Here is a 23,761-nt window from a genome sequence, read left to right on the forward strand (position 1 = left end):
TCCTCGTAATCTCCAGAACCCCCCAGGGCCTAGCAGATATTCTCCAGCACCGCAGACACCAGAGCCGTGCCCCGCATGATCCAGAACTCGGGATCGATGTTGCTGCGCAGGAGCACGGCCAGGATGAAGTTGGTCGAATGGCCCGTGGTGGAGAGGACGCCGGACCGCTGCTGGGTCTTGTAGAGCGGCGCCTCGTAGCGCACCACCGTCGAGATCTCCAGGCAGGGCTTGAAGCGCACCACCGGCATGCGGCTGAAGAGCTCCCCGAAGTTGGCGTCGCACAGCCCACCCTTGCTCAGATCCCAGCGAGCCGCCTCGATGAAGATGCCGTGCACATTGATGATGGCATCGGTGCACTCGGGCAGGTTGCCATACAGCTTTTGGTCCTATAAAGACAGCGTAAGTGCATTTAGAAAACTGTCTACCAATGATATATCATCCCATTTCATCTCTTCTCATCCAGCCTACTCACATTCATGTTGTTCATGTGCATCTCGAAGAAGTCCTGCTGCACCAGCTCCTTCTCGTACACATCAAAGTCGATCTTCAGCGAATCGATGGGCAGGACTCGGCGCCGGGCGTACGTCTGCAGGACGCCGGTGAGGAAGGACTGCGGGAAGAAGAACCCACTGATCCAGTAGGAGCGCGGCGCTCCATTCTCCGCCCACTGCTGGATGAAGTCGATGCGCCGCTGGAAATCGGCTATGTAGCTGGGCAGCGGCTTGATCGAGAGGAAGCTGCGCTTGGCCCAGGAGGCGGGCACCAGGTTGGACAGCAGTGCCTTGAACACGTTCTCCAGCTCCTCGGACATCACCACCAGGCCCTTGATGGCCTTGGCCAGGTTGATCATGCTGTCGTGGATGATGCCCAGCGCGATGTTGAAGCGGTCGATCTCCTGCACCAGCACAATGGTCAGCGAAGGCACCTGGCCCTTGGAGTCCAGCTGGAAAGGGAGAAGATACAAGCCTTAGTCAAGAACAAGATGTAATAGGGATTGTTATGCTAATACCCACCACCGAGAGCGTGTCGTGAATGGGTTCCCGCTTGATCTTGGTGGCCAGGGCCTTCTGGATGCGCTGGATGGTCTGCTGGCAGATCTCGTTCTCCATGGCCTGTCCCTCGTCGGCGGCGGATCTGGGCTGACCCAGCAGCAGGGTGCTAATGAAGAAGGCCGTCTCCTTGGTCTGGAACACAATGTTGGCGTTCTGGTTCATGCCAAAGATCTCCGGATCCTCCAGGACAGGGAAGCCCTGCACGTACGCCGAGTACTCGGCCAGCGTCTTCTTGCGCGGATCCCGATAGTAGCTGTCGCCGCGGCAGTACTTGTAGTCCGGCTGGATGATCCTCTTGGAGGAGAAGATCGTGAGGATGGTGCGCAGACAGCGGAGGTCCCAGTAGTCCGTCACCCGGCCGCCCCAGGTGATGTCGCCATTGATGTAGAGGATGGCCTCCCAGGGAATGTCGTCGAGCACCTCGCGGTCGATGAAGAAGTCGAGGGTCTTCAGGCCGCACTCCCGGTCGCTCTCGCTGAACTCGTACGTGATGTTCCAGCCCAGGGGACCGAACTTCCTCCGCTCCAGCAGCACGGCATGGAACATGCACAGCCCGAAGACAATGGCCCGCCAGTTGCCGTTCTGGATGTGCTGCTCGAAGAAGTCCTGCTTCAGGTCCGTCATGGCCCCGAACACATTCGCCTTGATGCCCTTGGGCGGCTCGTTGGTGATCTTCACCGAGTTCTGGAGCACGCTGATCGGGAACGTCTGGATGGGCATCGAGGAGAGGTAGAGCCGGAAGTCGGGATGCGCCTTGGTGATGCCCAGCGTCAGGTTGCGCACGATCGTCTCCAGCGTCTGCATGAACGAGGTGGCCAGGTGGCAGTTCTGCAGGAACACCCAGTGGCCCAGGCGCAGGCTCTTCTCGATCAGGTTCTCCGCCAGCGGGCCCTGGCCCTGGCCCAGCGAGATGGAGTAGTACTTGTCGGTGAACTGCATCTGGGTGGTGAACTTCAGGAAGCCCGACATCGGGTCCGAGCCGGTGGACAGCACGAAGATCAGCGGCGTCACCGCAGAGGTGTCCAAGTACCTTCGGGGGCAAGAAAAGATCGCACACATATTACAAGCCTTTAGAAAAAATTAAGTGAAAAATAACTTTAAAAAAGTTCCCCAAATATTATAATTTAATAAGTACGCCACGCTTTCAATAAGCAATGGAAAATTATTTATTACATGTTGAAATAAACATTTACTTCACTCATTTTTTAAAAGAAATATAAGAAAGCTATGAAATGTTCAGGATTAAATTAAACTCCAAACGGGACCATAATACAATTTTAAAAATCAAAAATTTTACAAGAGGTTGCATCAGATTTTTTTGGAATTCAGTTTTTGGGTAAAAATTCTCCTTTTTTGGTAGTTTTTTGCTCGTAGTTTCCCTAAATCAAGGCGTACAGCGAAAAGAGCGACTGTTTTGAGCAGCTGGCTTCCAATGCTAACGATCCTAATCACTTTTGGGAAAATTTATTTTTTGAAATTTTTTTTTCATTTTTTGCAAGGGGTAGGATTGGGTTTTTTCCGAAATTCAGGTTTTGGTTAAAAATACTCCTTTTTTGGTAGTTTTTTGCTCGTAGTTTTCCTAAATCAAGGCGTACAGCGAAAAGAGCGACTGTTTTGAGCAGCTTGCTTCCAATGCTAACGATCCCAATTAATTCTAGAAAAATTTATTTTTTGAAATTTTTTTTTCATTTTTTACAAGGGATAGGATCGGATTTTTTTGAAATTCAGGTTTTGGTTAAAAATACTCCTTTTTTGGTAGTTTTTTGCTCGTACTTTCCCCAAATCAAGGCGTACAGCAAAAAGAGCGACTGTTTTGAGCACCTGGCTTCCAATGTTAACGATCCCAATCACTTTTAGGAAAATTAATTTTTTGAAAAAATTTTTCATTTTTTACAAGGGGTAGGGTCGGATTTTTTTGGAATTCAGTTTTTGGTTAAAAATACTCCTTTTTTGGTAGTTTTTTGCTCGTAGTTTCCCCAAATCAAGGCGTACAGCAAAAAGAGCGACTGTTTTGAGCACCTGGCTTCCAATGTTAACGATCCCAATCACTTTTAGGAAAATTAATTTTTTGAAAAAATTTTTCATTTTTTACAAGGGGTAGGGTCGGATTTTTTTGGAATTCAGTTTTTGGTTAAAAATTCTCCTTTTTGGTAGTTTTTTGCTCGTAGTTTCCCCAAATCAAGGAGTAAAGCAAAAAGAGCGACTGTTTTGAGCAGCTGGCTTCCAATGCTAACGATCCCAATTAGTTCTAGAAAAATTTATTTTTTGAAATTTTTTTTTCATTTTTTACAAGGGATAGGATCGGATTTTTTTGAAATTCAGGTTTTGGTTAAAAATACTCCTTTTTTGGTAGTTTTTTGCTCGTACTTTCCCCAAATCAAGGAGTACAGCAAAAAGAGCGACTGTTTTGAGCAGCTGGCTTCCAATGCTAAATTTTTTGTTTACTATTGAAATTTATAGGCTTGGGATGCCAATGGATAGGGAATTCTGACCCTATTTCTCACAGTGTTCGCCAAAATATTGTTTTTCTGGTTCGGTAAAGTTTCATTTGTGTTATTTCGGAAGCAGAAATCTTTGTCAACCAATAAGGCGATGCTTTCTTGAGCAGATTTTTTTTCTAACTTGCAAAGGCTGATAGTAATTGTCGGGATAGTAATAATGCTAAGAACCTTATAACTTACACAGAACTCAGTTGGGTGCCGCCCGAGGCCTCGGTGAAGTACTTGCCCACGGTGGACTGGAGGTAGCAGACGACGTTGAGCAGGAATCGCGGTTTGCGGAAGGCGGCGATGAACATCAGCTTGTGGAAGACCCTGAGGCGGTTGTTCCACTTGTCTGTGGGTGGCTGATTGGTCTGGGCAAAGTCGAAGACCTCCTTGTTCTCCTGCATCTGGATGAAGAAGGGCTTGTCCAGTTCGTCGGTGAAGCCCCCAAAGAAGCTCTTGAAGTTGTCCTCCAGGAAGAGGCACGAGTCCCATTCGATCTGGCTCATCTTGATGTTGGCCGGCTGCTTCTTGGGCCGAATGTTGCCCACGGGACCGCGGGTGAGGAAGAGGAACTCCTCCTCGGTGACGCGTCCCTCCTGCCGTTCCACGGAAAGGGCCAGCAGGAAGCTAAAGATGATCTTGTGGTTCTCGAAGAGACCCCTCGATATGTTGTCGAAAATGGCCTTCAGTTCGTCCGTCATCAGAGTGGAAATGCGCACCTCCACGGTCTGCGTTGGATGCTCCAATCGCAGGACGTTGCAGAAGACCTGGGTGAAGTACTTCAGGCTGTACTGGTACATGGGATCGATCTCGGCCAGGCCCGCCACCACAAAGTAGAGGATGGCCCCGCGGGAGGCCAGGATGCGATAGCGCTCCCGGGAGGCGGTGATGACCTTCTCCGTCTCCTCGGTGTCAATCAGTCGGGCGGCGATGATCAGCGAGGTTTCCTATGATATACATAACTTTGGATTTAACTCATAATGAATACTACAAAATGAAAGCCCCACCTTGGCGTCATTGAGCGTCTCCACCAGCTCTTCGTCGTCCAGGATGTTGCCCTCGGAGTTGAAGAGCAACTTCAGCACCTTATCCTCCAGCGCCAGCAACTGCTGTTTGTCCGAGTTGATCTTGACCACCAGATCGTTGCGCTGGATCTCCATGGCGGGCAGCTCGATGGCCACAATGTCACTAGAGTAAAGAGTGAGTTAAGGGAATGCCTAAGTATCTAACAGCTCTACTCACGCCAGCAGCTGATCCTCCAGGCCGCTCTCGGTGACCAGGAAGTTGACCAGGGTCACATTGATGCACACCTCTGGCAGGTAGTGGGGATTGGGCAGCTTGGTGGTCATGTACAGCTTGAAGTTATCGTCGTAGTCGATCACCATGTCGCCCAGCTTCAAGTAGGTGCGACCCTCGAAGCGGTAGGTTTCCCGCTGCAGGATGGGCCTCAGGCTGGGATCGATGGTCTCGTTGATCTCCTCCAGGAGCACCGGATATCCCTGGCGCACACTGTTCTCCAGCACCCGCATCATGGAGGCGTCGGTCATCTTGATCACCTGCAGATTGTTGGCCCGCTCCATGTTGCGGATCCAGCGGTTGGCCTGCTCCTGGGGATCGATCATGAGGGCCCAGCGCAGGGCCCGCGTGGCATAGATGCCGTTCTCGATGGATATGTTGTCCTTGGGCAGGCCGTCCACGTTCCACTGGCGCATCTCGTACGGATCGCCCAGGACCTTGAGCAGATTGAACTCGGGGCTGGAGGGGATCTTGTGCTCGCGGCACTTGGTCACCCACAGGGCGCTCATGTCGCGGCGGTATTCGTGCGAGAAGGCTCCCAGGTAGGCCACACAGGCGGCGGCCACCAGGACATCGCCGGGGACACAGGCCAGATCGCCTGTCAGGGATTTCACCGTTTCCCGCCAGCGCACCTGCTCGTCGGAAAGGGCAGAGGTCAGGCGACCCGCTCGATTGATCCGCCCATAGGTCAGGTCCACATTGTCCTGGATCACTTGGAACTCGCGCTGCTTCTCCTCCAGGCTGTCGCGCAGTCCCTGGATCTTGGCCTCCACGGCGGCCAGCTCCTTCTGCTTCTGCCGCAGCACCGTCATCACCTCCTTGAGCTCCGCCTCGGCGGCCTCCTTCCGCTTGATCTTCGGCTCCACCACCTTGTACACCTTGGAGAACTTGTCCATGGATATCACCCACATGCTCATCGACTTGGCCACCTTGGAGACCTTCTCGAATTTCTGTAGATAACCGGAAAAAGATATGGTCAATCCAGTTATTCTCAGACTTAGTTATTGAATAGATTTATCCATTGGAATTTTGTTGAACTTTTCTATACTCACAGCTGGAACGAAATCCTTGTGATCAATGTATTTCTTGACCTTCTTCAGAGTGTCCTCCTTCATGTGCTCCTTGTCGTACTCGAAAAGCCTCTTAATGAAGTTAATGTCCGCCATAATGGCCTTGGCAGATGCCCAAGTGGGTCTGAAAAAATCAAAATTGAAGACTGAGATTACATAGATGCTAAGGTGAACCACTCACTTGACCCCCAGCAGGATGCAAACGGCCTCCATGCAGAACTGCACCAGAGCCGGCGGCGTGGTGAAGGACTTCAGTTCATTGATGTCCGCCTTGGTCAGACCCTTAAGTGCCTCCTCCGCCTCGCGCAGGGCGGGCATGGCTATCTCCAGATCCTTGCCGGCATCCTCGGATATAGCCTGGGCCACCGCCGCCTTCTCCTTGGCATTCATCTCGTCCTCCAGCACGCTCTGCTTCACCGCGTCCGCCTGCTTGGTCTCCCTGGTCAGATTGTCCACCAGGGACTTCATCATGGCGGACTTCTCGTCCAACTGTGGCACCATCACCTCCAGCTCCTTACCCATGACAGCGATCTGGAAAGGGGTTAGAACTTGGTCTAAAATCTAATATATAAAAAGGAGTAATCAACACATACCACTTCATTGGTCTCCAGCAGCTTGTTCAGGCCATTGGCAATTCGCTTTCGCTTGGCTATGATCTCCATGTTCTTGATCTTCAGCAGATTCTGGTAGAGCTTCAGCAGCTCCAGATAGCTGCTGGGCGTGGTGTAGTAGTGCCTCTTCATCTCCTTGTAGAACTTCACCGAGGCATCCTCGACGGTCTGGAAGGAAAACCCATTAGAGGAGAGACCCCAAGAGTACCTAGAACTCACCTTGTGCATGAAGACCGTGGTGCTGGCCAGCGAGATGCGGTCCTCCATTTTGGGTGCGATCTTCGTGAGCAATCCCAGGGCCACCGAGTAGAGGGCCTCCGTGGGCCAGCTGGTGAACCAGTCGATCGTGGTGCAGTTGACCAGCGAGGGGAACATGCGGCATCTGCGGCGGAAGGCATCGCCCACGGGACTCATGGACATGACCACATGGAGATTGTTGCGCACCCGGTTGATGAAGAACTTGTAGATGGTATCCCGAGTACAGGGCTAAAAAGGGTACGGGAAATCATGATCTTAATATCATAAAATGATAGAGGTACCCACATCATCTTTCCTGTTCTCATTACAAGCATCGCGGGCCTCCAAGATGATCTTCTCGAACTCATCTCCCTCGAACAGGTTGGGCACTTCGCCGGAGTTGAGAATGTTGTTGATGTCCTCGAGGAACTCCTCCTCCACGATCTGGCTGTCGATCAATAGGAAGGTCACCGGTTGGTTCTCAATCTGTTGAATATAAAATTCAGATATGTATTTGTAATAACCCCTTAATTCCATAACTACACTTAGTACTTACGCCTGCGATTCTGTAGAGGACCCTGAGATCCTCGTGAAAAGCATTGAGGTCATAGTTCCGTCGCATCTCGATCTGCCAGCAGTTGTACTCGTTGACGTGAGACGCCAGCCTGGTGAGGGACTGCTTTCCCATTCCGGCCACGCCCACCAAGAGTCCATTGCCTCGATCGCTGCGCAGGAGTCGCGCCAGGCGGACCGTGTGCTCCATGGCGTCCTGGAAGAGGATCAGCTTCATCCGCTTGCCCACGGCCACCGAGTTGTAGTCCGATATATAGTCGTTGAGCACGCTCTCCAGCTTGGCGTGATCCTTGATCTCATCGTATATCCGCTCGTTCTTCGGCTTGCCAAAGACCATGAAGTCACCAAAGAGTATGGGCGGCTCATCGTCATTGATCACCGGCCGATTGAAGTGGTCCATGCACACGTCCTTCATCAGCGACTTGAACAGGTTCTTGTCCTCCAGGTTGATCAGGCGATCGTGGAAGACGCGCGTGGTCTCGTGGTAGAACAGCCGGAGGATCTGGTTCTCCTGGTTGTAGTGCAGATTGCTCGCCTGCAGGATGCCCTGGATGCACTTGGACAGGTCGCGCAGATTGAAGATATAATGCGATCGATCTGGAGTGGGCAGCATGACGTTGGCCACCCGCATATAGACGTCCACACAGGCATTGACCATGGGCTCCGAGAGAACCCTGACGGCCGAGGAGAAGGTCTGCAAGAATCCGCGAAGGATGCCATTGAAGATCTGGGTGAGGGTCTCCTCATTCGGCTTGGGCAGTGAGAACAGGGCAAAGTGACGAACGAAGCGTGGGGTCAGAGGATTACGGCCTCCACCCGGCGGAGCACAGGCACAGCCGAGCACCACGTCCAGGATCTCCTTCCAGTAGAGCTTCTCCCGGTCGTAGAAGCCCTTAAAGTCCAGAAACTGCCGCAACAGCTCAATGGCCGGCGAGGCGCCGTAGGTGTCCAACTTGGGCATATTCACGTCGTCAATGAACACGATCACCGTCTTGCCCACCGGAGCACCCAGCTGGGTCTTCTTGCGCTTCTCCAGCGGGCCCTCGATCATCTCCTGGGTGCGACTGCTGCTCGTCTGGGCGGAGAAGTTGAGGATCACCGGGATGACTCGGCCCTCGGACAGGCGTTTCATGCAGCTGATGGCCAAAACCGTTTTGCCCACTCCCGTATCTCCAGTAACCATGACGGGCATGCCCCGTTTGAAGAGGAGATCAGAGACATAGCTGGAGGGGATTGGGAAGGATCAGGATGTGGAACTGCTATCCGGAGGCGGGTGAGTGCTTACCCATATTTCGTGGTATCAACGGTGGGCACTTGCATGTCGTAGTACGAGGTTTCCGGGTCGAAGGAAAACTTGGCCATGATGTCCAGCCAGTTGCCCCAGTCCATTTTCTCCAGGTCGATGCGGTAGTTCCACATGGAGAAGTTGGGCAGGCTGTTGGAGTGTCGATATAAGCAATATAATTTTTAAATATACAAAAAATGTATAAGATATGATCATCATTTTGATAGAATGTATATAACATATTTCCCACCTCATATTCGGATGCTGGGAAATGGCCCTGCTCCACTGCTCCTCGAAGGACACCTTCTCCGCATCCTTGAGGTTTGAGGCAATGGCCCAGAGCACCGCCCAGGCAAAGATCTTGGTGAGCAGCTCCTTGGCCTTCTCCTCATTGAGCGCCGACCACTTGACCGCCTCCAGCTGGGAGGAGGTGAGCTCACAGCACAATCGCACCTTGGAGCCGAGCACCTGGTGGATGGTGTACACCGCCCGCTTCCGTTCGATCTTCAGCGCCTTGTCGAAGTAGCCCAGGAAGAGCTGGTAGAAGAACTCGGCCAGCGGGGCGGGCAGCTTGTGGCTCATGTCCACCTCCCGCCAGGTGTCGATCAGTGGTATCCAGCCGAGGTCCCCAGGATCCACGTAGACCATGCCGCAGCGGGAGACGGTGGCCGGCGAGGCCTGCAGCAGGTCCTGCACCTCGAAGAGCATGTGGATCCAGGCGGTCAGCTTGATGCGCTCCGAGTTGGCCAGGCACAGCATCTTGTTGTCGTCCAGCACGGTGTTCAGGTTCTCGATCCACACCGCATCCACGGGTCCGTCGCACATGATCCACTGGTGGATTTCGTCTAAGAAGGAAGGATTACCTATGGAGCCCCTGTAACCTGGATGGTTTTACCTTCTACGGTGGTGGCCGTTCGCACCGCCAATCCCAGCAAGCCATCCTGCCACTCCAGCGTCTTGAGATCCACATAGCCGTACAGCTCGTTCATGGTCACCGCCTTGGGGTTCATCGTCTGGATCACCACGGGCCGGAAGTTCGGGTCCTGCACCTCGTTCTCGAAGAGATGCGAGAGGGCAAACTCCAGGGCGTGCAGCACTATGGACTTACCGCCCCCCGTTGGACCCACCAGCATCACGCCCCAGCGGACGCACATGGTCTCGTAGAGCTGCAGGCACTTCCGGATGGTGGTGGGCACCGCCTGCAGATTCTTCTGCCGCAATCCCAGCCGCAAGCTGGCCTCCAGATGCGGATGCTGTGAGTCGGGCAGCTCCACGCCGGGAAACAGATCGCTGAGGATGCCGCGAAACAGCACTGCATCGTCCGCCAGGAACTTGGGTATGTTCGAGTCCCTCAGAGCGGCAATCAAAGTGATGTCCTCCCGCTGATTGGGCGAGGCTCTCTTGAGAGCTCCAGCCATCACCAGGACAGACTTCACCGCCCTCATGCCGAAATCGTAGTGATTCTGCTGGCTGAGCTGCTGGCTGCACAGCTGGTACATCTGCACCATCTTGCGTGCCAGGATCTTGGGATCCTCGAAGCCCTCCGAGTACAGGATGACCTCCGAGATGAGCGCGTAGTCGGGCACCATCATGGAGATGGGTCGGAAGAGGGCCTTCAGGTTGTCGGGCAGCTCGGTACGACCGGCGTAGCCGGGATTCATGGTGATGAACACACAGCAGGAGCGGTTGATCTTGATTTCACGACCCTCGAAGATGAAGCTGTGGGAGAGGAGGACACGTAACGTATTAAAAATTGGTATGGGAATGGCTTCCTAATAACTACAAAGATAAATTAATAAGTTATGATGACCATTATGATTAAATTCAGTATAAATTCTCTCTTTCATTCTTCTCTATCTTGCTTTTTGCTCTCTTTTTCCGTTTCAGAAAACTTTATGCATTGCTGTCTCGCTCTTATTGAGAGTATTTTCTCTCAATATTCTCTTTTTCTTTTAAAGAGAGAAAACTAATACCTTATATTTACATTTACCATGCGAATATCTAACTGATCATAATATATGCTAATTTTCTGTGAACCCACCGCTTGACCCTCATGGCCTTGGCCGTTCGGATGGTGATCAGCTGCTGGGCAATCACGGACAGCACCTCGATGTCGATGCGGTTAAACTCGTCGAAGCAGCACCAGGCGCCGCACTGGGCCAGTCCCGAGAAGAAGCGCCCCATCATCTTGTAGTCCAGGCCGTCCGAGCAGTTGAAGACGACGCACTGCTTGGCCAGCGCCTTGGCCAGATCCTTGGTGGTCTCCGTCTTGCCCGTTCCGGCTGGTCCGGCGGGTGCTCCGCCCAGGTCCATCTGGAAGGCGCCCATCAGGCAGAGGTAGCAGCGATCTGTGAGAGGGGTGAGCACCAGGACGCCACCGGCACCCAGGTACTCGTAGTAGTAGGGGATATTGGCGGCTGCCATGCGGGAGTAGACCGTTTCCGTCTCGTCGGCCCAGTAGAAGCGCAGCATCTTCAGCCAGTTGAAGTCGGTTCTGGAGGGGATGGGGTAAGGAATTTTCTCAGGTCTCAATCCTCACAAACCCTGTTTTACTCACGGCTTGCAGACCTCCTTTTCGATCAGCATCCTCACCGAATCCTTGGCATGCACATCGATGGTGATCAGGGCGCAAAGGATCTTGCGCAGCAGCGAGCTGATGCTCTTCCTAGTCAGCGCTGCCAGGGCGCCCAGATCCTTGAGGCACTTGATCTCGAACTTGGCCATCTTCTCGAGAATATTCAGCGGATTGCGCTCCTTGCCCTCGTAGATGCGGTGGATGTCGGCGGCCCACTGCACCTGCGAGACGGTGAGCACCACCTGGTTGGGATGGTCCTGGAACCAGTCCTCGCGCTCCTTGGCCGGATAGCACTGGTACCCGAACCGCATGTACCTCTTGCCCGATACAAACATGGCCTCCTCCACCTTGCTGAGCCACTCCTCCACGGCACCGCGTGCCTTCAGTCCCTTGCCGAACTGCAGCTTCTCGCCCTCCGGCGACAGGAAGGCCACAATGTCGTTGGTGGCCACCATCTTGCCATCGCCGCCCTCCTTGGAGCCGAACTCCAGGCGGTAGATGGCGTCGAAGCACTTGCGCAGGTGCGGCTGCACGGCCTGAGGGATTCGCGTCTGCGCCAGGATCTCCAGCAGCTCGTCGTTGGACAGGAAGTAGAACCTGTAGGAGAGTTGAAAGTAAGTAGGCAGAGTCAAAAGTATACAGGGGTATTCTCACCTGGGGAACACCACCCGCTTCACCTCCAAGTAGGCCTCCAGTCCGCGCGATATGAGGTCCAGCAGGCGATTGTTCTCCAGCAGCACCTTGTACACGTCCACACTGGACATGGTGGGCAGGGCCAGGGACACCTTCTTCGCCTGGCGCACCGTCTCCTTGAAGCTCTTGTCCACCGTGAAGAACATCTTGGCCTCGTGGGGCAGCTGGCGCTGGATGTCCGCCGAGGCGAAAATGGCCTCCAGGTAGATCCAAGCGCCCTGGCAGTCCATCCAGCTCTCTGTAATGAAACTCATGAAAATGTGAACCTTAATCCCGATCCTTAACACCCACCGAAGGTCTTGCTGAACTGGTCCATGGCATTGATCCACTCGTCCACCTTGCCCTTGATGGGGCCGACGAACTTGGAGGCGGCTATGGTGTTGATATTCACATTGGAGTCGTCCAGGACGGCCTGCAGCTCCTCGGTGCCGGCCAGGATGAAGACGTCCTTGGCGTCGTGGTGCGGCACAATGGCCAGCTCCGTCTCCTTCCAGGTGGTCTCGATGGCCTTCAGCATGTTCTCCAGCTGCACCTCGCCGGTGGCCTGCGAGGAGATCTGCATCAGGGCCTCGCCGATGGCCACATCGTCGAAGGCGTGCACATCCTCGTACGTCTGGATGATGATGTCCTTCTCCTGGAAGAACTTGCGGTTCAGCAGGTCCTCGATCTCCGCCCAGTGTCGCTAGGAGGGGATTTGGTTCAATATTGGATTAGATCCCACTTCATTTCCATATCTTACCGCTCTCAAGTTGGGATTGCGCAGGTAGCCAATCACGGGAAGCTTCTCCTTGAAGGCCTCTGCGGATTTCTGGAGCACGGGAACTATGTTGTTCTCCGGCAGGTACTTCTGGAACTGCAGGCAGTTCTTGATCGTCTTGGCATTCAGATCGACCAGGTCCGCCACCGCCAGGGTGTTGAAGTCGGCCGCAATCCACTCGGCCAGCGACTCCTCCCAGTCGGTCCAGGTGCGGTAGAGGTTCTGGCGCATCCGTATGTCATAGAAGCCGTTGGCCATCTCCTCGTACATGGTCAGGTCGATCTGGAACTCCTTCTGGTAGCCCAGGAACTCGTCGGCTCTCTCGCGGCACTTGTTCAGGTGCTCCAGCATGGCATCCAGCTTGTTGGTGACCGACAATCTGTTGGAGTTGGCCTGGAAAATATTATTTAATAACCATAATTTACAAAAGTATTATAATTCTCATAGAGAACCCACATCCAGGAGCCAGGGCTGCAGTGCCTCGATGGCCACCTCGTGGATCTCCTCCTTGAGCGCCGCTATATCATCCTGCATGGCGTCTTCCAGCCGGTTGATGAAGTCCTGCCTCTTCTCCCTGATCTCCTCCAGCGTCTCCCGCGTTCTGTTCAAATAGTCCTCGGTGTCCATGTAGTCCTCCTTGGAGTCATCATCGATGGGTATGCCAAAGTCCTTGATTATCAGCAGCAGATCGTGCACATAGTCGATGCCATTGAATATCTCGTCCAGCTCGGAGGAGCACTTGTCCAGGAATCGGATGTGGGCCACAATCTCCAGCGTTTCGTGTGGCTCATAGCAGATCCTGCCATAGAAGTCCTGGGCCTCCTCGTACAGCCTGGTGGTCTCCTCCTCGGCCAGCTTAGGCAGGTAGGTGGCCAGAATGTTCTGGAGTCGGGAGCAAACTGGCGTCACCGTGTCCTTGAAGTTGGTCTGATTGAGCTTCAGTAGGCCCAGGAACACGTACTCCAAGATGCCATCCAGAGCCCTTACATTGTTGCAGTACCTATCGCAGTAGGCGCGAAGGATCTGAAGATCTAGGAAGGACATGGACTAGGACTTTTGGAGCTACGATATATACAATATTAAGTATACCCCTCTCCGTGTTGAGAACCGTGGGATCTGTACTGTTGTCTATCTCGAAGTTCTCCCGGATCTTGGTGAACCTCTGCGTATAAAGACGGGCTCTCTCGTAGGCTTTGCGGATCAGCACGAACATATTTTTGCTGTTGAGTTATAATAAAATATATAGTAAGTTCGAGTTATACACTGTGTACCTACCGATTATACTGAAAACTGTGATCAGCGCGTAGGAGATAATGCAAGTCGGGAGCGCCCTCGTACAGCACCTCCTCCTGACGACCCATAATCGAGGGTCTAGAAAAATGTTATTAATGTACCAAGTCAAAGCTAGGTAAGCCAAGTCACTCACTGGGTGTACTGAGTGAAGAAGGGGTCCGTGGTGAACGGGTGGATCTCGAGGACCGTCTCCAGTATGAGACCCGTGATGCGCTGGAAGATGATCTTGATTACATCCTCCGAGGGCTCCACGTCGATGCGATCGGGCAGCAGGCGCAGCATGGCCAGGAAGAAGGGGCTCTGCGGCTTGTCCGCCGGCCGCTGCTTCTCGATCCGCTTGTCCACCCGGTCATGCCGGTTGATGTCCGCCTCCGAGGGACCCACCTCGTCGTGCAGCTCGAAGGCGCTGGCCAGGTCGGCGAAGCTCTTGATCGTGATGCGGTACAGCATTTGGTAGACCATCATGTCGCAGTAGGTGAGGAAGCTGATCGAAAGGGGTTTGCTTTTAGTTTAAGATCTGGATGGTATCTTGGAGCATCCTACTTGGTCAGGGTCTTGCAGAAGGCCCGCTTCCGCGCCCGATCCATGAAGCTGTGCGCCTCGCGCATTTTCTTCAGCGAGGGATAGTAGTTGACCTCGTCGTCGGGATAGAAGCCTCGGGCTTGGATGGCATCCGTGCAGGCCCGAACTGGTTTTTAGGGGATTTTTCTTTAGTAAAGGAACCTTTAGAGGAAAGCGCTACTCACATATGGTCTTGCTTATGAACTCGCGGAAGTCGGTGAAGGTCTTGTGCAGCTGCTCGTAGATGCGCATGTGCGTTTCCAGGAAGTAGAACGGCTGCCAGCTCTCGATGTTGGTGATGTTGATGAAGTTCAGCCGCTGCATCTGCACGATGTCGCTGCGCATGCGCAGGATCGCCTTGGCCAGCTGGGGAATCACGATGAATAGGTTGTTCTGCAGGAAGTCGCGGGCCTCGTTCAGCTTTCGCCACTTGATCGTCTTCTCCCAGACCTTGAAGAGGAGATTAAGATAAAATTTTAAAATTTGATTTTAGATAATGTATATTTATAATGAAAAACCTTAAAATAAAATTCAACTATTTAACTAAAAATTCAATAAAATATCTTGAAACATTATTAACTTACTGAACTTAATATTTCATATCCATGTGGATTTTTAAGTAATAACTATAAATTAATTTTAAATATCTCAAAAATGGAATGAAATATCTTAAATTAAAAATCTAAGAATTTTATTAAATTATTGAACTTAATATTTCATATCTATATAAAATATGTAAATATATATTATTTAAATCCAGCTGTAGTTTTAAGGGAGAAACTATACTTACATTGAAAATATCTAAAAATATTATTAAATTGTTAAATGTTTCCAACTTTCAATCTATTTCCTAGCTACTACTACTACTATCTCGAACCCTACCTTGAACCCCTTCCACAGCCGGAAGATGGAGAAGGAGCGTATCTGGATGATGCTGAGGAACTGCTCGAACTCCTGCTGCCACTGGTCCAGGGGCGTGAAGAAGTTCTCGGAGCAGTGCCAGTAGGTGACCCCGTGGCGGGTGACGGTGTAGAAGGGCTCGTAGGTGTTCAGGTCCTTGTACTCCACCAGCCGCAGGCTGTACGGGGTGAAGTACTCGCTGTCGTGGGGCAGCATGTAGTCCATGTAGACGAAGGAGTCGTCCGGCATGGCGCGCATCCGGTTGATGATCAGATTCAGGTCCGGGATGAGCGAGGCGCCGGTGGTGATTTTCGTGGTGCTGGCACTCCGGGACTTGGCGCCGCCCGTCGAGGTCACCGACTTGGTCATGGAGAAGTTCAGCCGGAACTTGGACACCTTCTTTTGGCGCCCCCCGCCGTGGTGGCCATGGTGTCCGCGGTGTCCCGCCGGCTGCTTCTTGGCACCGCCCTCCGGCGCACCCGTGCTGCTGCCGTCGTTGGCATCGCTGGCGCGATCCGTGAGGCCGGTGCCGTCGCTGCCAAGGCGATCCATGGAGTAGCCGCTGGGCCGTTCGTGGCTGGCATCGTAGTGGTCCCCGTCTCCGGCCGACTGCCTCCTCCTCCTGCCGCTCCGCTCCTCATCCCCGCTCTCAGCCTCATCGGTGTCAGCCTCATGGACCGTGGTCTTCAGCTCCTTGCCGCGCTCCCTGGCTCGATCCTTGCCCAGATCCTTGCCCCTGACCCTTCCCCTCTCCCTGGGCAGCAGCTGTCTGGACATTCCGGTTATCGGGCGAGAGAAAGTCCGGCTGAATGTGGTTAGGTTTAGATCGGTTTCGCACCGACTGACAGGAGTTGGTTGCTCCAGTTTGTTTTTCCGTCGCCATGTCTACTGTTGTCAGTTTACTTCTACAAGTTTATAAATAATAAGTTTGTTTATTAGCAGCCCTTCACATACCCTTTTATATTTAGCTGCAAATATAAGACATTTATGTCTCTATAGTATTTAAAATTATATATTACACATAAGATCTATAAGCTAACATTTATTTATTTGTATATTTTAAAATGTATTTATAAGGATGAAATGTGTAGGTTTTTAGTTTGTTGTTGTTTTGTTTTTACCTTTTCAAATGGTATGAATTTTAAGTTATATTTTTATGAAAATTAAATACCCAAATACCCCGTTTATAAACTCACCTCTTTCAGGACTTTTACCCACAAGCTTTATAAGTGAGCTTTACTAAGACTTAAAGCCAAGATTTCCACTGAGCGTTAATGTTTAAAATTCAATAAAAAGTTATCAAATTTGTTTAATCATTTTATTTTCCAACTAACAAAGTTTATTTATTGATATTTTTATTCTTCCTATTTAAAAACCATTTGCTTGTATAGAAAGCCTCTAAAAAACAGAATGTATCTAGTTATAAACCATAGGAAAAACTAACTGAAGAAACATTTTTATTAAATCTACTTTTTCTGTCAACATTTAAATTGTAATATTATTTTTGATTTTCTTTCAATTACTAATTTAATGAGACTTTTAAAAGACCTTTTTAAAACGGTTTCTCTTTATATTATATGCCTACTATGCTTAAATTTAGTTCCAAAGCATTCTAAAAAATAATGTTTTAAAAACGTGGAGCTTACAAATTTCAATTTCAATTCAATTTTAACTTTTTATTTAATTTTTGAAACGTTTTTTTTTTAATTTCCGCCAACATTATTTTAGCGGCTTTAGCCGTAATCCTGGCGGAGCTTTTCCTGGAAAAGCTTTGGCGTGTGGAAGCGTGGAATTTCGAAAATCTGCTGCATTCCGCTGCGGTGGTTGCGTCGCTGCGCGCTGGCTTGGCCTGGCCCACTTTCCACCCGCCAGTGGGCTTTCCACTTTTCCGGACCGGCAAAAAACCAAAAAAACGAAGGCGGGAAAGCGGAGAAAGGGGTAGCGATTGTTGCGCCTGCCCGCCGCCTGCTGCTGCTGCTGCTGCTGCCTGACCTTCAAAGCTGCGGAGAAGAGCTTTTTCGACATCGAAAGGAAAGGCAAGGTGAAAGCAGAAAGCAGAAGGTAGAAAGCAGAAGCATCTCTCTGGCGACGCCGCCGTCGAGGCGGGCAGCGCAGCGACGGCGCCGTCGGCGGCTGCAGTCGGTTTTGGTTTTTGGGATTCGCTTCGGAATTCGGAAAAGGCGCGTTCGGATTTTCGGACACGACGATATTCGGGCCGCTGCGATTCTGGGTTCCGCACGCCAGAGTCTCCAGCGCCTAGTCGTTGGGTATACGGCGCGATGTACAGAGCCGCGACACGCGACACGCAACTAGCAGCAGCAGCAGCAGCAGCAGCACAGGTTGTGGCAGCCACAGCAGCAGCAGCGACACTTGCAACACCAGCAACACTTGCAGCAGCAGCAGCAGCAGCAGCAGCAGCAACACTAGCAACAACTGCCACAGCAGCCGGAAGACCGAACGACCACTGAGCCGCCCCCTGAGCCGTGTTAGTAGACCGTCGTCGTGGTTGAAACCGTCGCCAAAAAATACACCAAAATCCGCCAGAACCGTCGCAGCCTCCTACGAATTCTGCTATTTTTTTTACATTTTTTTCCAGTGCTCGCGACGCGAAAAATATTACTTGAAATCTTGCAAATCTCTCTCTAACTTCTGCAAAACCAAAAATCCCTTCACCAGCCAGCTTACTCTTGGAGGTAGGTGCCCTCGGCCCCTCGATCACTATGGCCCATTCACCCCTGCCTCTATTTTCATTAACATTTAAAGAATCATCAAACTGTTGTGACGTAAATACTAAGCCAAAAAATCGCAAGTTTTTTTAGTTCAGCTTGTTTTCCTTTTTTTTCGAGTCTCCGTGTATATTTTGCGCGTCGCGTCGCATCGTTAAAAGCGATTTTCATATTCATAACACTGCAGGTCGGCTGTAATACATAATTTTGGCTTTTTTCCCCCTGATATATCTCGTATAATTTGTTCTTTAATGGTTCTCAGATGTGTGTGCGATGTTTTCTGGCGATCCATTGGGTGGGAATATTTTCCCTTTTGCGCACCGCCATTGGAAATGTCCTTGAACATTTTCCCCGTGCTCATGTGTGTGTGCGTGGGGCATCAGTCAAGTGGGCCCGGTTTTCCCTAAAACACTGCCGCCCCTTCAAGGGTTTAATGAAACAGCCCATCAAAAAATAAGGTGGAAATTAACAAACAAATGCGGAGAGATGCAAGAAGCCAGGTTAGGCGAAGAAGCCAGGGGAAAGTTCAACTCTCCCCCAAACCTTCGGCCCCTGCAGTTTGGGTGGGCGGCTGCAGTACCGCCCACCGCCCCACGCCCAGCCTTATTTCCACGCCTCCAGTGCACAGATAAAAATATACTCCATTTCAATGCCATCTTTAATGCACGGGTGGTCTTAGATCTTTCTAAACCCAAATCAGCGGAGGATTTTTTTTTAAATAAGGTATAATAATGTTTAGAAAGAAATTTCCATTAATTCCAAGGGTTTTTGAATAACTCTGCAAAGAAATTACGATTATTATCTCTATAGTTTTATTAAACAAAAAAAATAAGAATAAAGTAGTGAGGGATAGACCTTTTAAAGACTTTAGATTTAGGATGAAATGTGCTTTAATTTGTAAGTTATTACTTTTAAAGACTAGTATTGTCCCAAAAAAATAAATTCCATTAGTTTTTAATAAACTTTCAAAGGAAAATTTGTATACTTCATGAACAACGACGCTTTTTTGAGACGCTTAAGTCCCAAGCTAGGCTTCCCCCTTTTCTCTCTCTGCATTAGGGCAACTCTCCGCCATTAGCGAGGCGAAACGAACTGAAATGAAATGAAATAAAACTACAAAAGACAAAGTCAACTCGCGGAGCATTTTGGCCTGCGGGCTGCCGGAGCACAGGAATTCACTTAAATTGCGAAGAATGCGAATTTGGTTAAAGACCCGGCGAAAGAGAAGGCAATAGCCGCAGGAAAGAGACAGCACTCTCCACGCTCTCTCGCCCCCAACTGAACCCCCTAAATGTGCAAAATTTTGCACGCCCCGTCAGCATTGGAGCTGAGAAGCGGAAAAGTCAGGGAAGGCTTCCCAAGAAGGGGCCGCAAGGGGGTGGTGGCAGGGCCAGGTGAGAGGAAATCGGTAAAGGGGGCTCGAGAGGGGGTGGAAGCAGGCGGTGCTGACAGCATCTCAGACCCTCGAGGGAACAAGGCGGATTCTTTATCAAAATGTATGACAAGTTTAAAAAGCCTTGCGGAGAACATCAACAAAATGAAGGTGGATGGACAGAAAGGGGGGAAAGGGGTCCCAAGACGGTGGTTGGTAAGCCAATATGCGAAAGGATGGAAGATAAGGTAATATTCCAAGGTACTTGCCTTTTTAAGCTTTAAGCCAAATAAATCAGGTTGCGAAAGTTGGCTCGAATCGGGCCGCGGAGTCATATATCATCAGGCCTGCCCGGCACAAAGAACAGGCCAAGAACCTTACAAGATTGCGGAAATTCCGGATTTCCTATTTGATCTTGGGCTTACTGAATTTAATTAATTTCCTTGAAGGGTTCTGAAACATTGTTACTAGTTGTATATGAAGTTTATCTATGGGAATATTAATAATCAAAAGGATTAGATCTAAGAAAAGTTTTACCTAAAGGTGTACAGATCTGAAAAAGGTTTTATAGTTCTGAAAAAGAGTGCGTTCTGTTGCTTCTAACAATGATACAAATGACTAGGACTTTAAAATCACTATTATTTGTCTTTTGTAGGTGTCTAAAAGTATGCAACAATATGTTTTAAACTAACGATTAGAATGAATTTATTCAGAAAGAGGTATACTGCATACTTTTGGGCACAAAGAAACACTCTTAATAAACATTTATAATGAGCTTATCTTATAAGCTTAGACATACATTATTTCCCAATTTAAAGACCCTTTTCTTGTGAGTAGTATAATAACAAAGGAGGACCAGACCGACCTAATTCAACCTCAAGTCCCAGTGAAGCCTCTTGATTAACGCCAGTTATCATTTGATTACTGCATGAAGTGGGCGACCTCATTAGCGCAACTGCACTCGATCGATAGCCCACTTTAAAGTCCTGAAACGCACTGTACCCGGTTGGGAAAAAGAAGGGAGAGGCGGAAGAGCAGGCCTGCAAACTAGGTTTATTTGGCCAACCCCAATCCCATCGGCGTTTGTGCAAACACTTCATCCATCACCCACGCACACTCACCCACGCACACTCGCACAACCAACGACCATAATTTGTTGCAAATTTATTGAAAAGCCATAAAAGAATTTCCGTTTCCTTTTCTCCTCCTCGCTTGGCCACGATTGCAGGCGGAAAACGACACGAATCACACCCCTAATACAGCGCCAAATGAGCTGGAAATGTCCAAGTGGCCGGTGGCGATGGTGCTGATGATGATGGTGGTTTCGGATGGGCCATCGAGGAAGCAACAACGGTGGCAAATAAGCCAAATTAACGAGATCCCGGCTCCCGAAGGCAGGAGGCACATCGCTCTCGCACTCGCACTCGCATCCGCAACCGAGGAACAATGCCCTGGAAGAAAGCCATTCAAATCGCCCAAGTAATCGGCAAATAATCGAGAAAAGTCGCTTCGTTTCGTTGAGGTTTTCGTTTTTTCGATTTCGCTTTCGGTTTCGCGAGTGCTGTCCTACCACTTCCGTTTCCGCTTTCGTGTACGTGTGTGCCCGCTCCTGTGTCTGTGTCTGTGTCTTGGTGTGCGAGCAGTTGGCCAGATATATCTATCTTTATTTTTTTGTTTTTTTTCTCCAACCCCCGCCCCCAACGAAAAGTTGAAGTTCTGAAAACTAACTAAGGAATCGAGATAAAATATGCAAATATGCGGGATAAATGAGGACTGAGTGTTGCGGTCGAGGGCAGTTCCAGTTCCAGGCGCAGAACCATTCTCGCTGGCCTACACTGTGCACCGCGAGTGGGACTCGAATCGCAGCCATTCTCGCTCTTCCCCGCCCTCTGTCCTGCGCCCCCAGCATTATCGAAGCCAACTACGGATGTTAATAGATCTAGTTCTAATCGCAAGCAAATATCAATAGCAATCTACGATTCAATAATAATACAACACATATTCAAAGCATAACTACCAGCTCAGCCAGCCAGGGGAAAGCATTAAGGTGAGTTCAACTGCTTGTAATGATTTCAAAGAATATCAAACTTTAGTTAAAGCAAGGGTAGAAATCACCAGAGTTTTGAAAACCCTGTTATTGCATTTTTAGGTGTCTGAAAGTATGCAACAATATATTTTAAACTAAGAATTCGAATGCATTTATTTAGAAAGACGACTACTCCATACTTATAGGCACACAATAACAAAAAACGTTGGTTTAAACATTTTTCAAAGTATTTTAAAGTGTCACAAAAATCTCTTTTGATTTTAAGTGTCCTGCCAAAAATAAATCAGATATTTTTCTTAACTACCCTTCCCGTTTTCAATTCCTCTCAACAACTATTGGACAATGGATTAAGCACTCAGTGGAAAATATCTTTAAAACTTAAAGTATCTTTGGCATCCTTCTTCTGTGACACATAATTGCGAAAAATAATTCAATTTGACCGCATTTTATGGGTCCAAAAGCAAATCATTGACAATAATCAACGAGGGGAAATGCCAGGGGCTGGCGGTGGGAAATGAGGAAAAGCTTGGCTTGGCCAGAGGCCAACCTGCCGCCAATTGGGAAGCGACCAGTGGACCGGCCTCCCACAACCACATTCCGTATCCCACATCCCTATTTTTCTTGCCAATGCTTGCTGAATGTTGAATGGAAGCAACAGCCTCCGCTGGCTCGTAAATGTGAATGATGCCGCTGATGGCCGGGTGGGGAATCCGGCGGAGAACTGCGGACTTTGGTCTATGGACCATGGACTCCTTGGTCTCCTTTCGGGGACCGTGGCCCAGCTAAAGTGCTCATAAACATTTTGTGCCCAGTTTAGCCAGAGTCCCTGCGATTCTTAGTTTTTAGAAAGGGACTTACATATGGAGTATATCGCTACTCTGGGAGTAAAGTAGTTTTAAAAAGAAGAAAACACAAAGGGTATTTTTAGAGTAAATTCTTTTCTAATTAAATAATTTTCATGAGAATTTGCCATAAATTGTATTAAACTTTTAATAAATAAAACTCTGTACTTTATTTATGGTCAGTGTAGTGACAACTCATGGTTTACGGCCTTCTCTTTGTGTGCAAATATTTTGGGCACCTATTCTAGCTCTTCTGCAGTCCGCGAAGAAACCGAAAATTGCAACAGAAGCTTTAGAAATGTTTGCGGGAGTCCCCCTCCCGAAAAAAGGAACCCCAACTAAACCGAAAAAAGGCAAACAAAAGAAGGCAAGAAAAATATGCGTACGCTCCAGAACATCCAAGGTCGGTCCAGTGGCCACCCCACCTCACCACCACCCACTCCGGCCCACTTCCGCCCGCTCCTTGACGCACTTCCTTCATATTATTATTCGCTGTTGCTTTGCGCGTGCCATTCGTTTTGCGAAATTGCTGTATTTAATTTGGCCAGCTTCTTGTGTCCATCTGCCCTCCCGCTCGCACTCGCTCTAAACAATGCCAGCAGGACGAAAGGAGCGGGGCGAGAGTCCTGTTTGCGCAATTTTACGACTCACCAGAGGCATCCTGCCCCGCTCCTCCACATTACCCAGCCCACCCCAGCTCCCACTTCACCAGCTTATTGTTTTTACACTCCAAATTTGTATTATTTTTTAATATCTGAGAGATATTTCTCTTCTCTTCTTGAATTTGAGAAGAATAAATGCTTGAATTGCATAAATGTTACATTTTCCTTCTATACTTAAGTTTTGTATAGATTGGTACATCATTTTTATATATTTCACTCGATTTTTTTGGAATATATCATAGACATTTTCCTTACTTCTTGAATTTGAGAAATAGAGATTCTTAAATGTTGAAATTGTAATCTGTTGTTCTAAGTCCTTTTTTTATACTTTACACTTTACACTTTGATATATATGACTCTAGGCTTATACCTGCGCTTTTATTTAAGTTTCCTTCTGATATCATCAATTTTAATACCAAATAAAACTTTTTCAAAGTGTATCTGCCTAAAACTCTTGTTGCTGCTGCTTGTTTTCCCTCTTTTCGGTTGTTTTTCCTACCAACTCCCGGTCCATTGCAGCTCCACATAATTTAAGCCGCCGACTGCCTCTTTTTTCGTTGGATTGTTTTTCGTTTTTATTGTTTTTATATGCTTTGCCCCAATTCGAATAGAAACTTTGCAGCTGCTGTCCAGAGTTGATTTTCCAGCCGCATAACGGGAATGGCCTAAGCTGCTTTGCAACTCTGATGCAGCTATCGATTGCAAGGCTATCGAGCAAAAGGA

The 23,761-nt window shown here is 49.5% G+C and overlaps 1 protein-coding gene across 1 annotated transcript; it reads right to left on the bottom strand.

Moving 5' to 3' along the window:
* Positions 1–29: 29 nt before the first annotated feature.
* LOC108023475 (dynein axonemal heavy chain 6) lies at positions 30–16,206 on the bottom strand. The gene is made up of 27 exons (XM_017092997.3): positions 15,372–16,206; positions 14,675–14,939; positions 14,472–14,616; positions 14,062–14,412; positions 13,911–14,006; positions 13,725–13,855; positions 13,092–13,666; positions 12,618–13,028; positions 12,170–12,560; positions 11,840–12,116; positions 11,168–11,782; positions 10,652–11,104; positions 9,506–10,329; positions 8,861–9,455; positions 8,611–8,760; positions 7,309–8,548; positions 7,059–7,238; positions 6,735–7,001; positions 6,498–6,683; positions 6,086–6,435; positions 5,887–6,028; positions 4,781–5,784; positions 4,546–4,726; positions 3,734–4,485; positions 1,014–2,082; positions 473–943; positions 30–386 (listed from the first exon to the last, which is right to left on the bottom strand). The coding sequence occupies exons 1-27, from the start codon at positions 16,164–16,166 to the stop codon at positions 30–32; spliced, it is 12,273 nt and encodes a 4,090-aa protein (XP_016948486.1). The 5' UTR covers positions 16,167–16,206.
* Positions 16,207–23,761: the final 7,555 nt, after the last annotated feature.

This window comes from Drosophila biarmipes, chromosome X (assembly GCF_025231255.1).
Source record: "Drosophila biarmipes strain raj3 chromosome X, RU_DBia_V1.1, whole genome shotgun sequence".
NCBI lineage: Eukaryota > Metazoa > Arthropoda > Insecta > Diptera > Drosophilidae > Drosophila > Drosophila biarmipes.

Bases quoted from the DNA above. Each gene is read 5' to 3' on its own strand.
- LOC108023475 (XM_017092997.3), bottom strand. From the start codon at position 16,166: ATGTCCAGACAGCTGCTGCCCAGGGAGAGGGGAAGGGTCAGGGGCAAG. The intron at 8,549-8,610 runs GTAAGCACTCAC...AATCCCCTCCAG, and splicing joins GTTGATACCACGAAATATGG to CTATGTCTCTGATCTCCTCT. The intron at 387-472 runs GTGAGTAGGCTG...CTGTCTTTATAG, and splicing joins TGCACATGAACAACATGAAT to GACCAAAAGCTGTATGGCAA.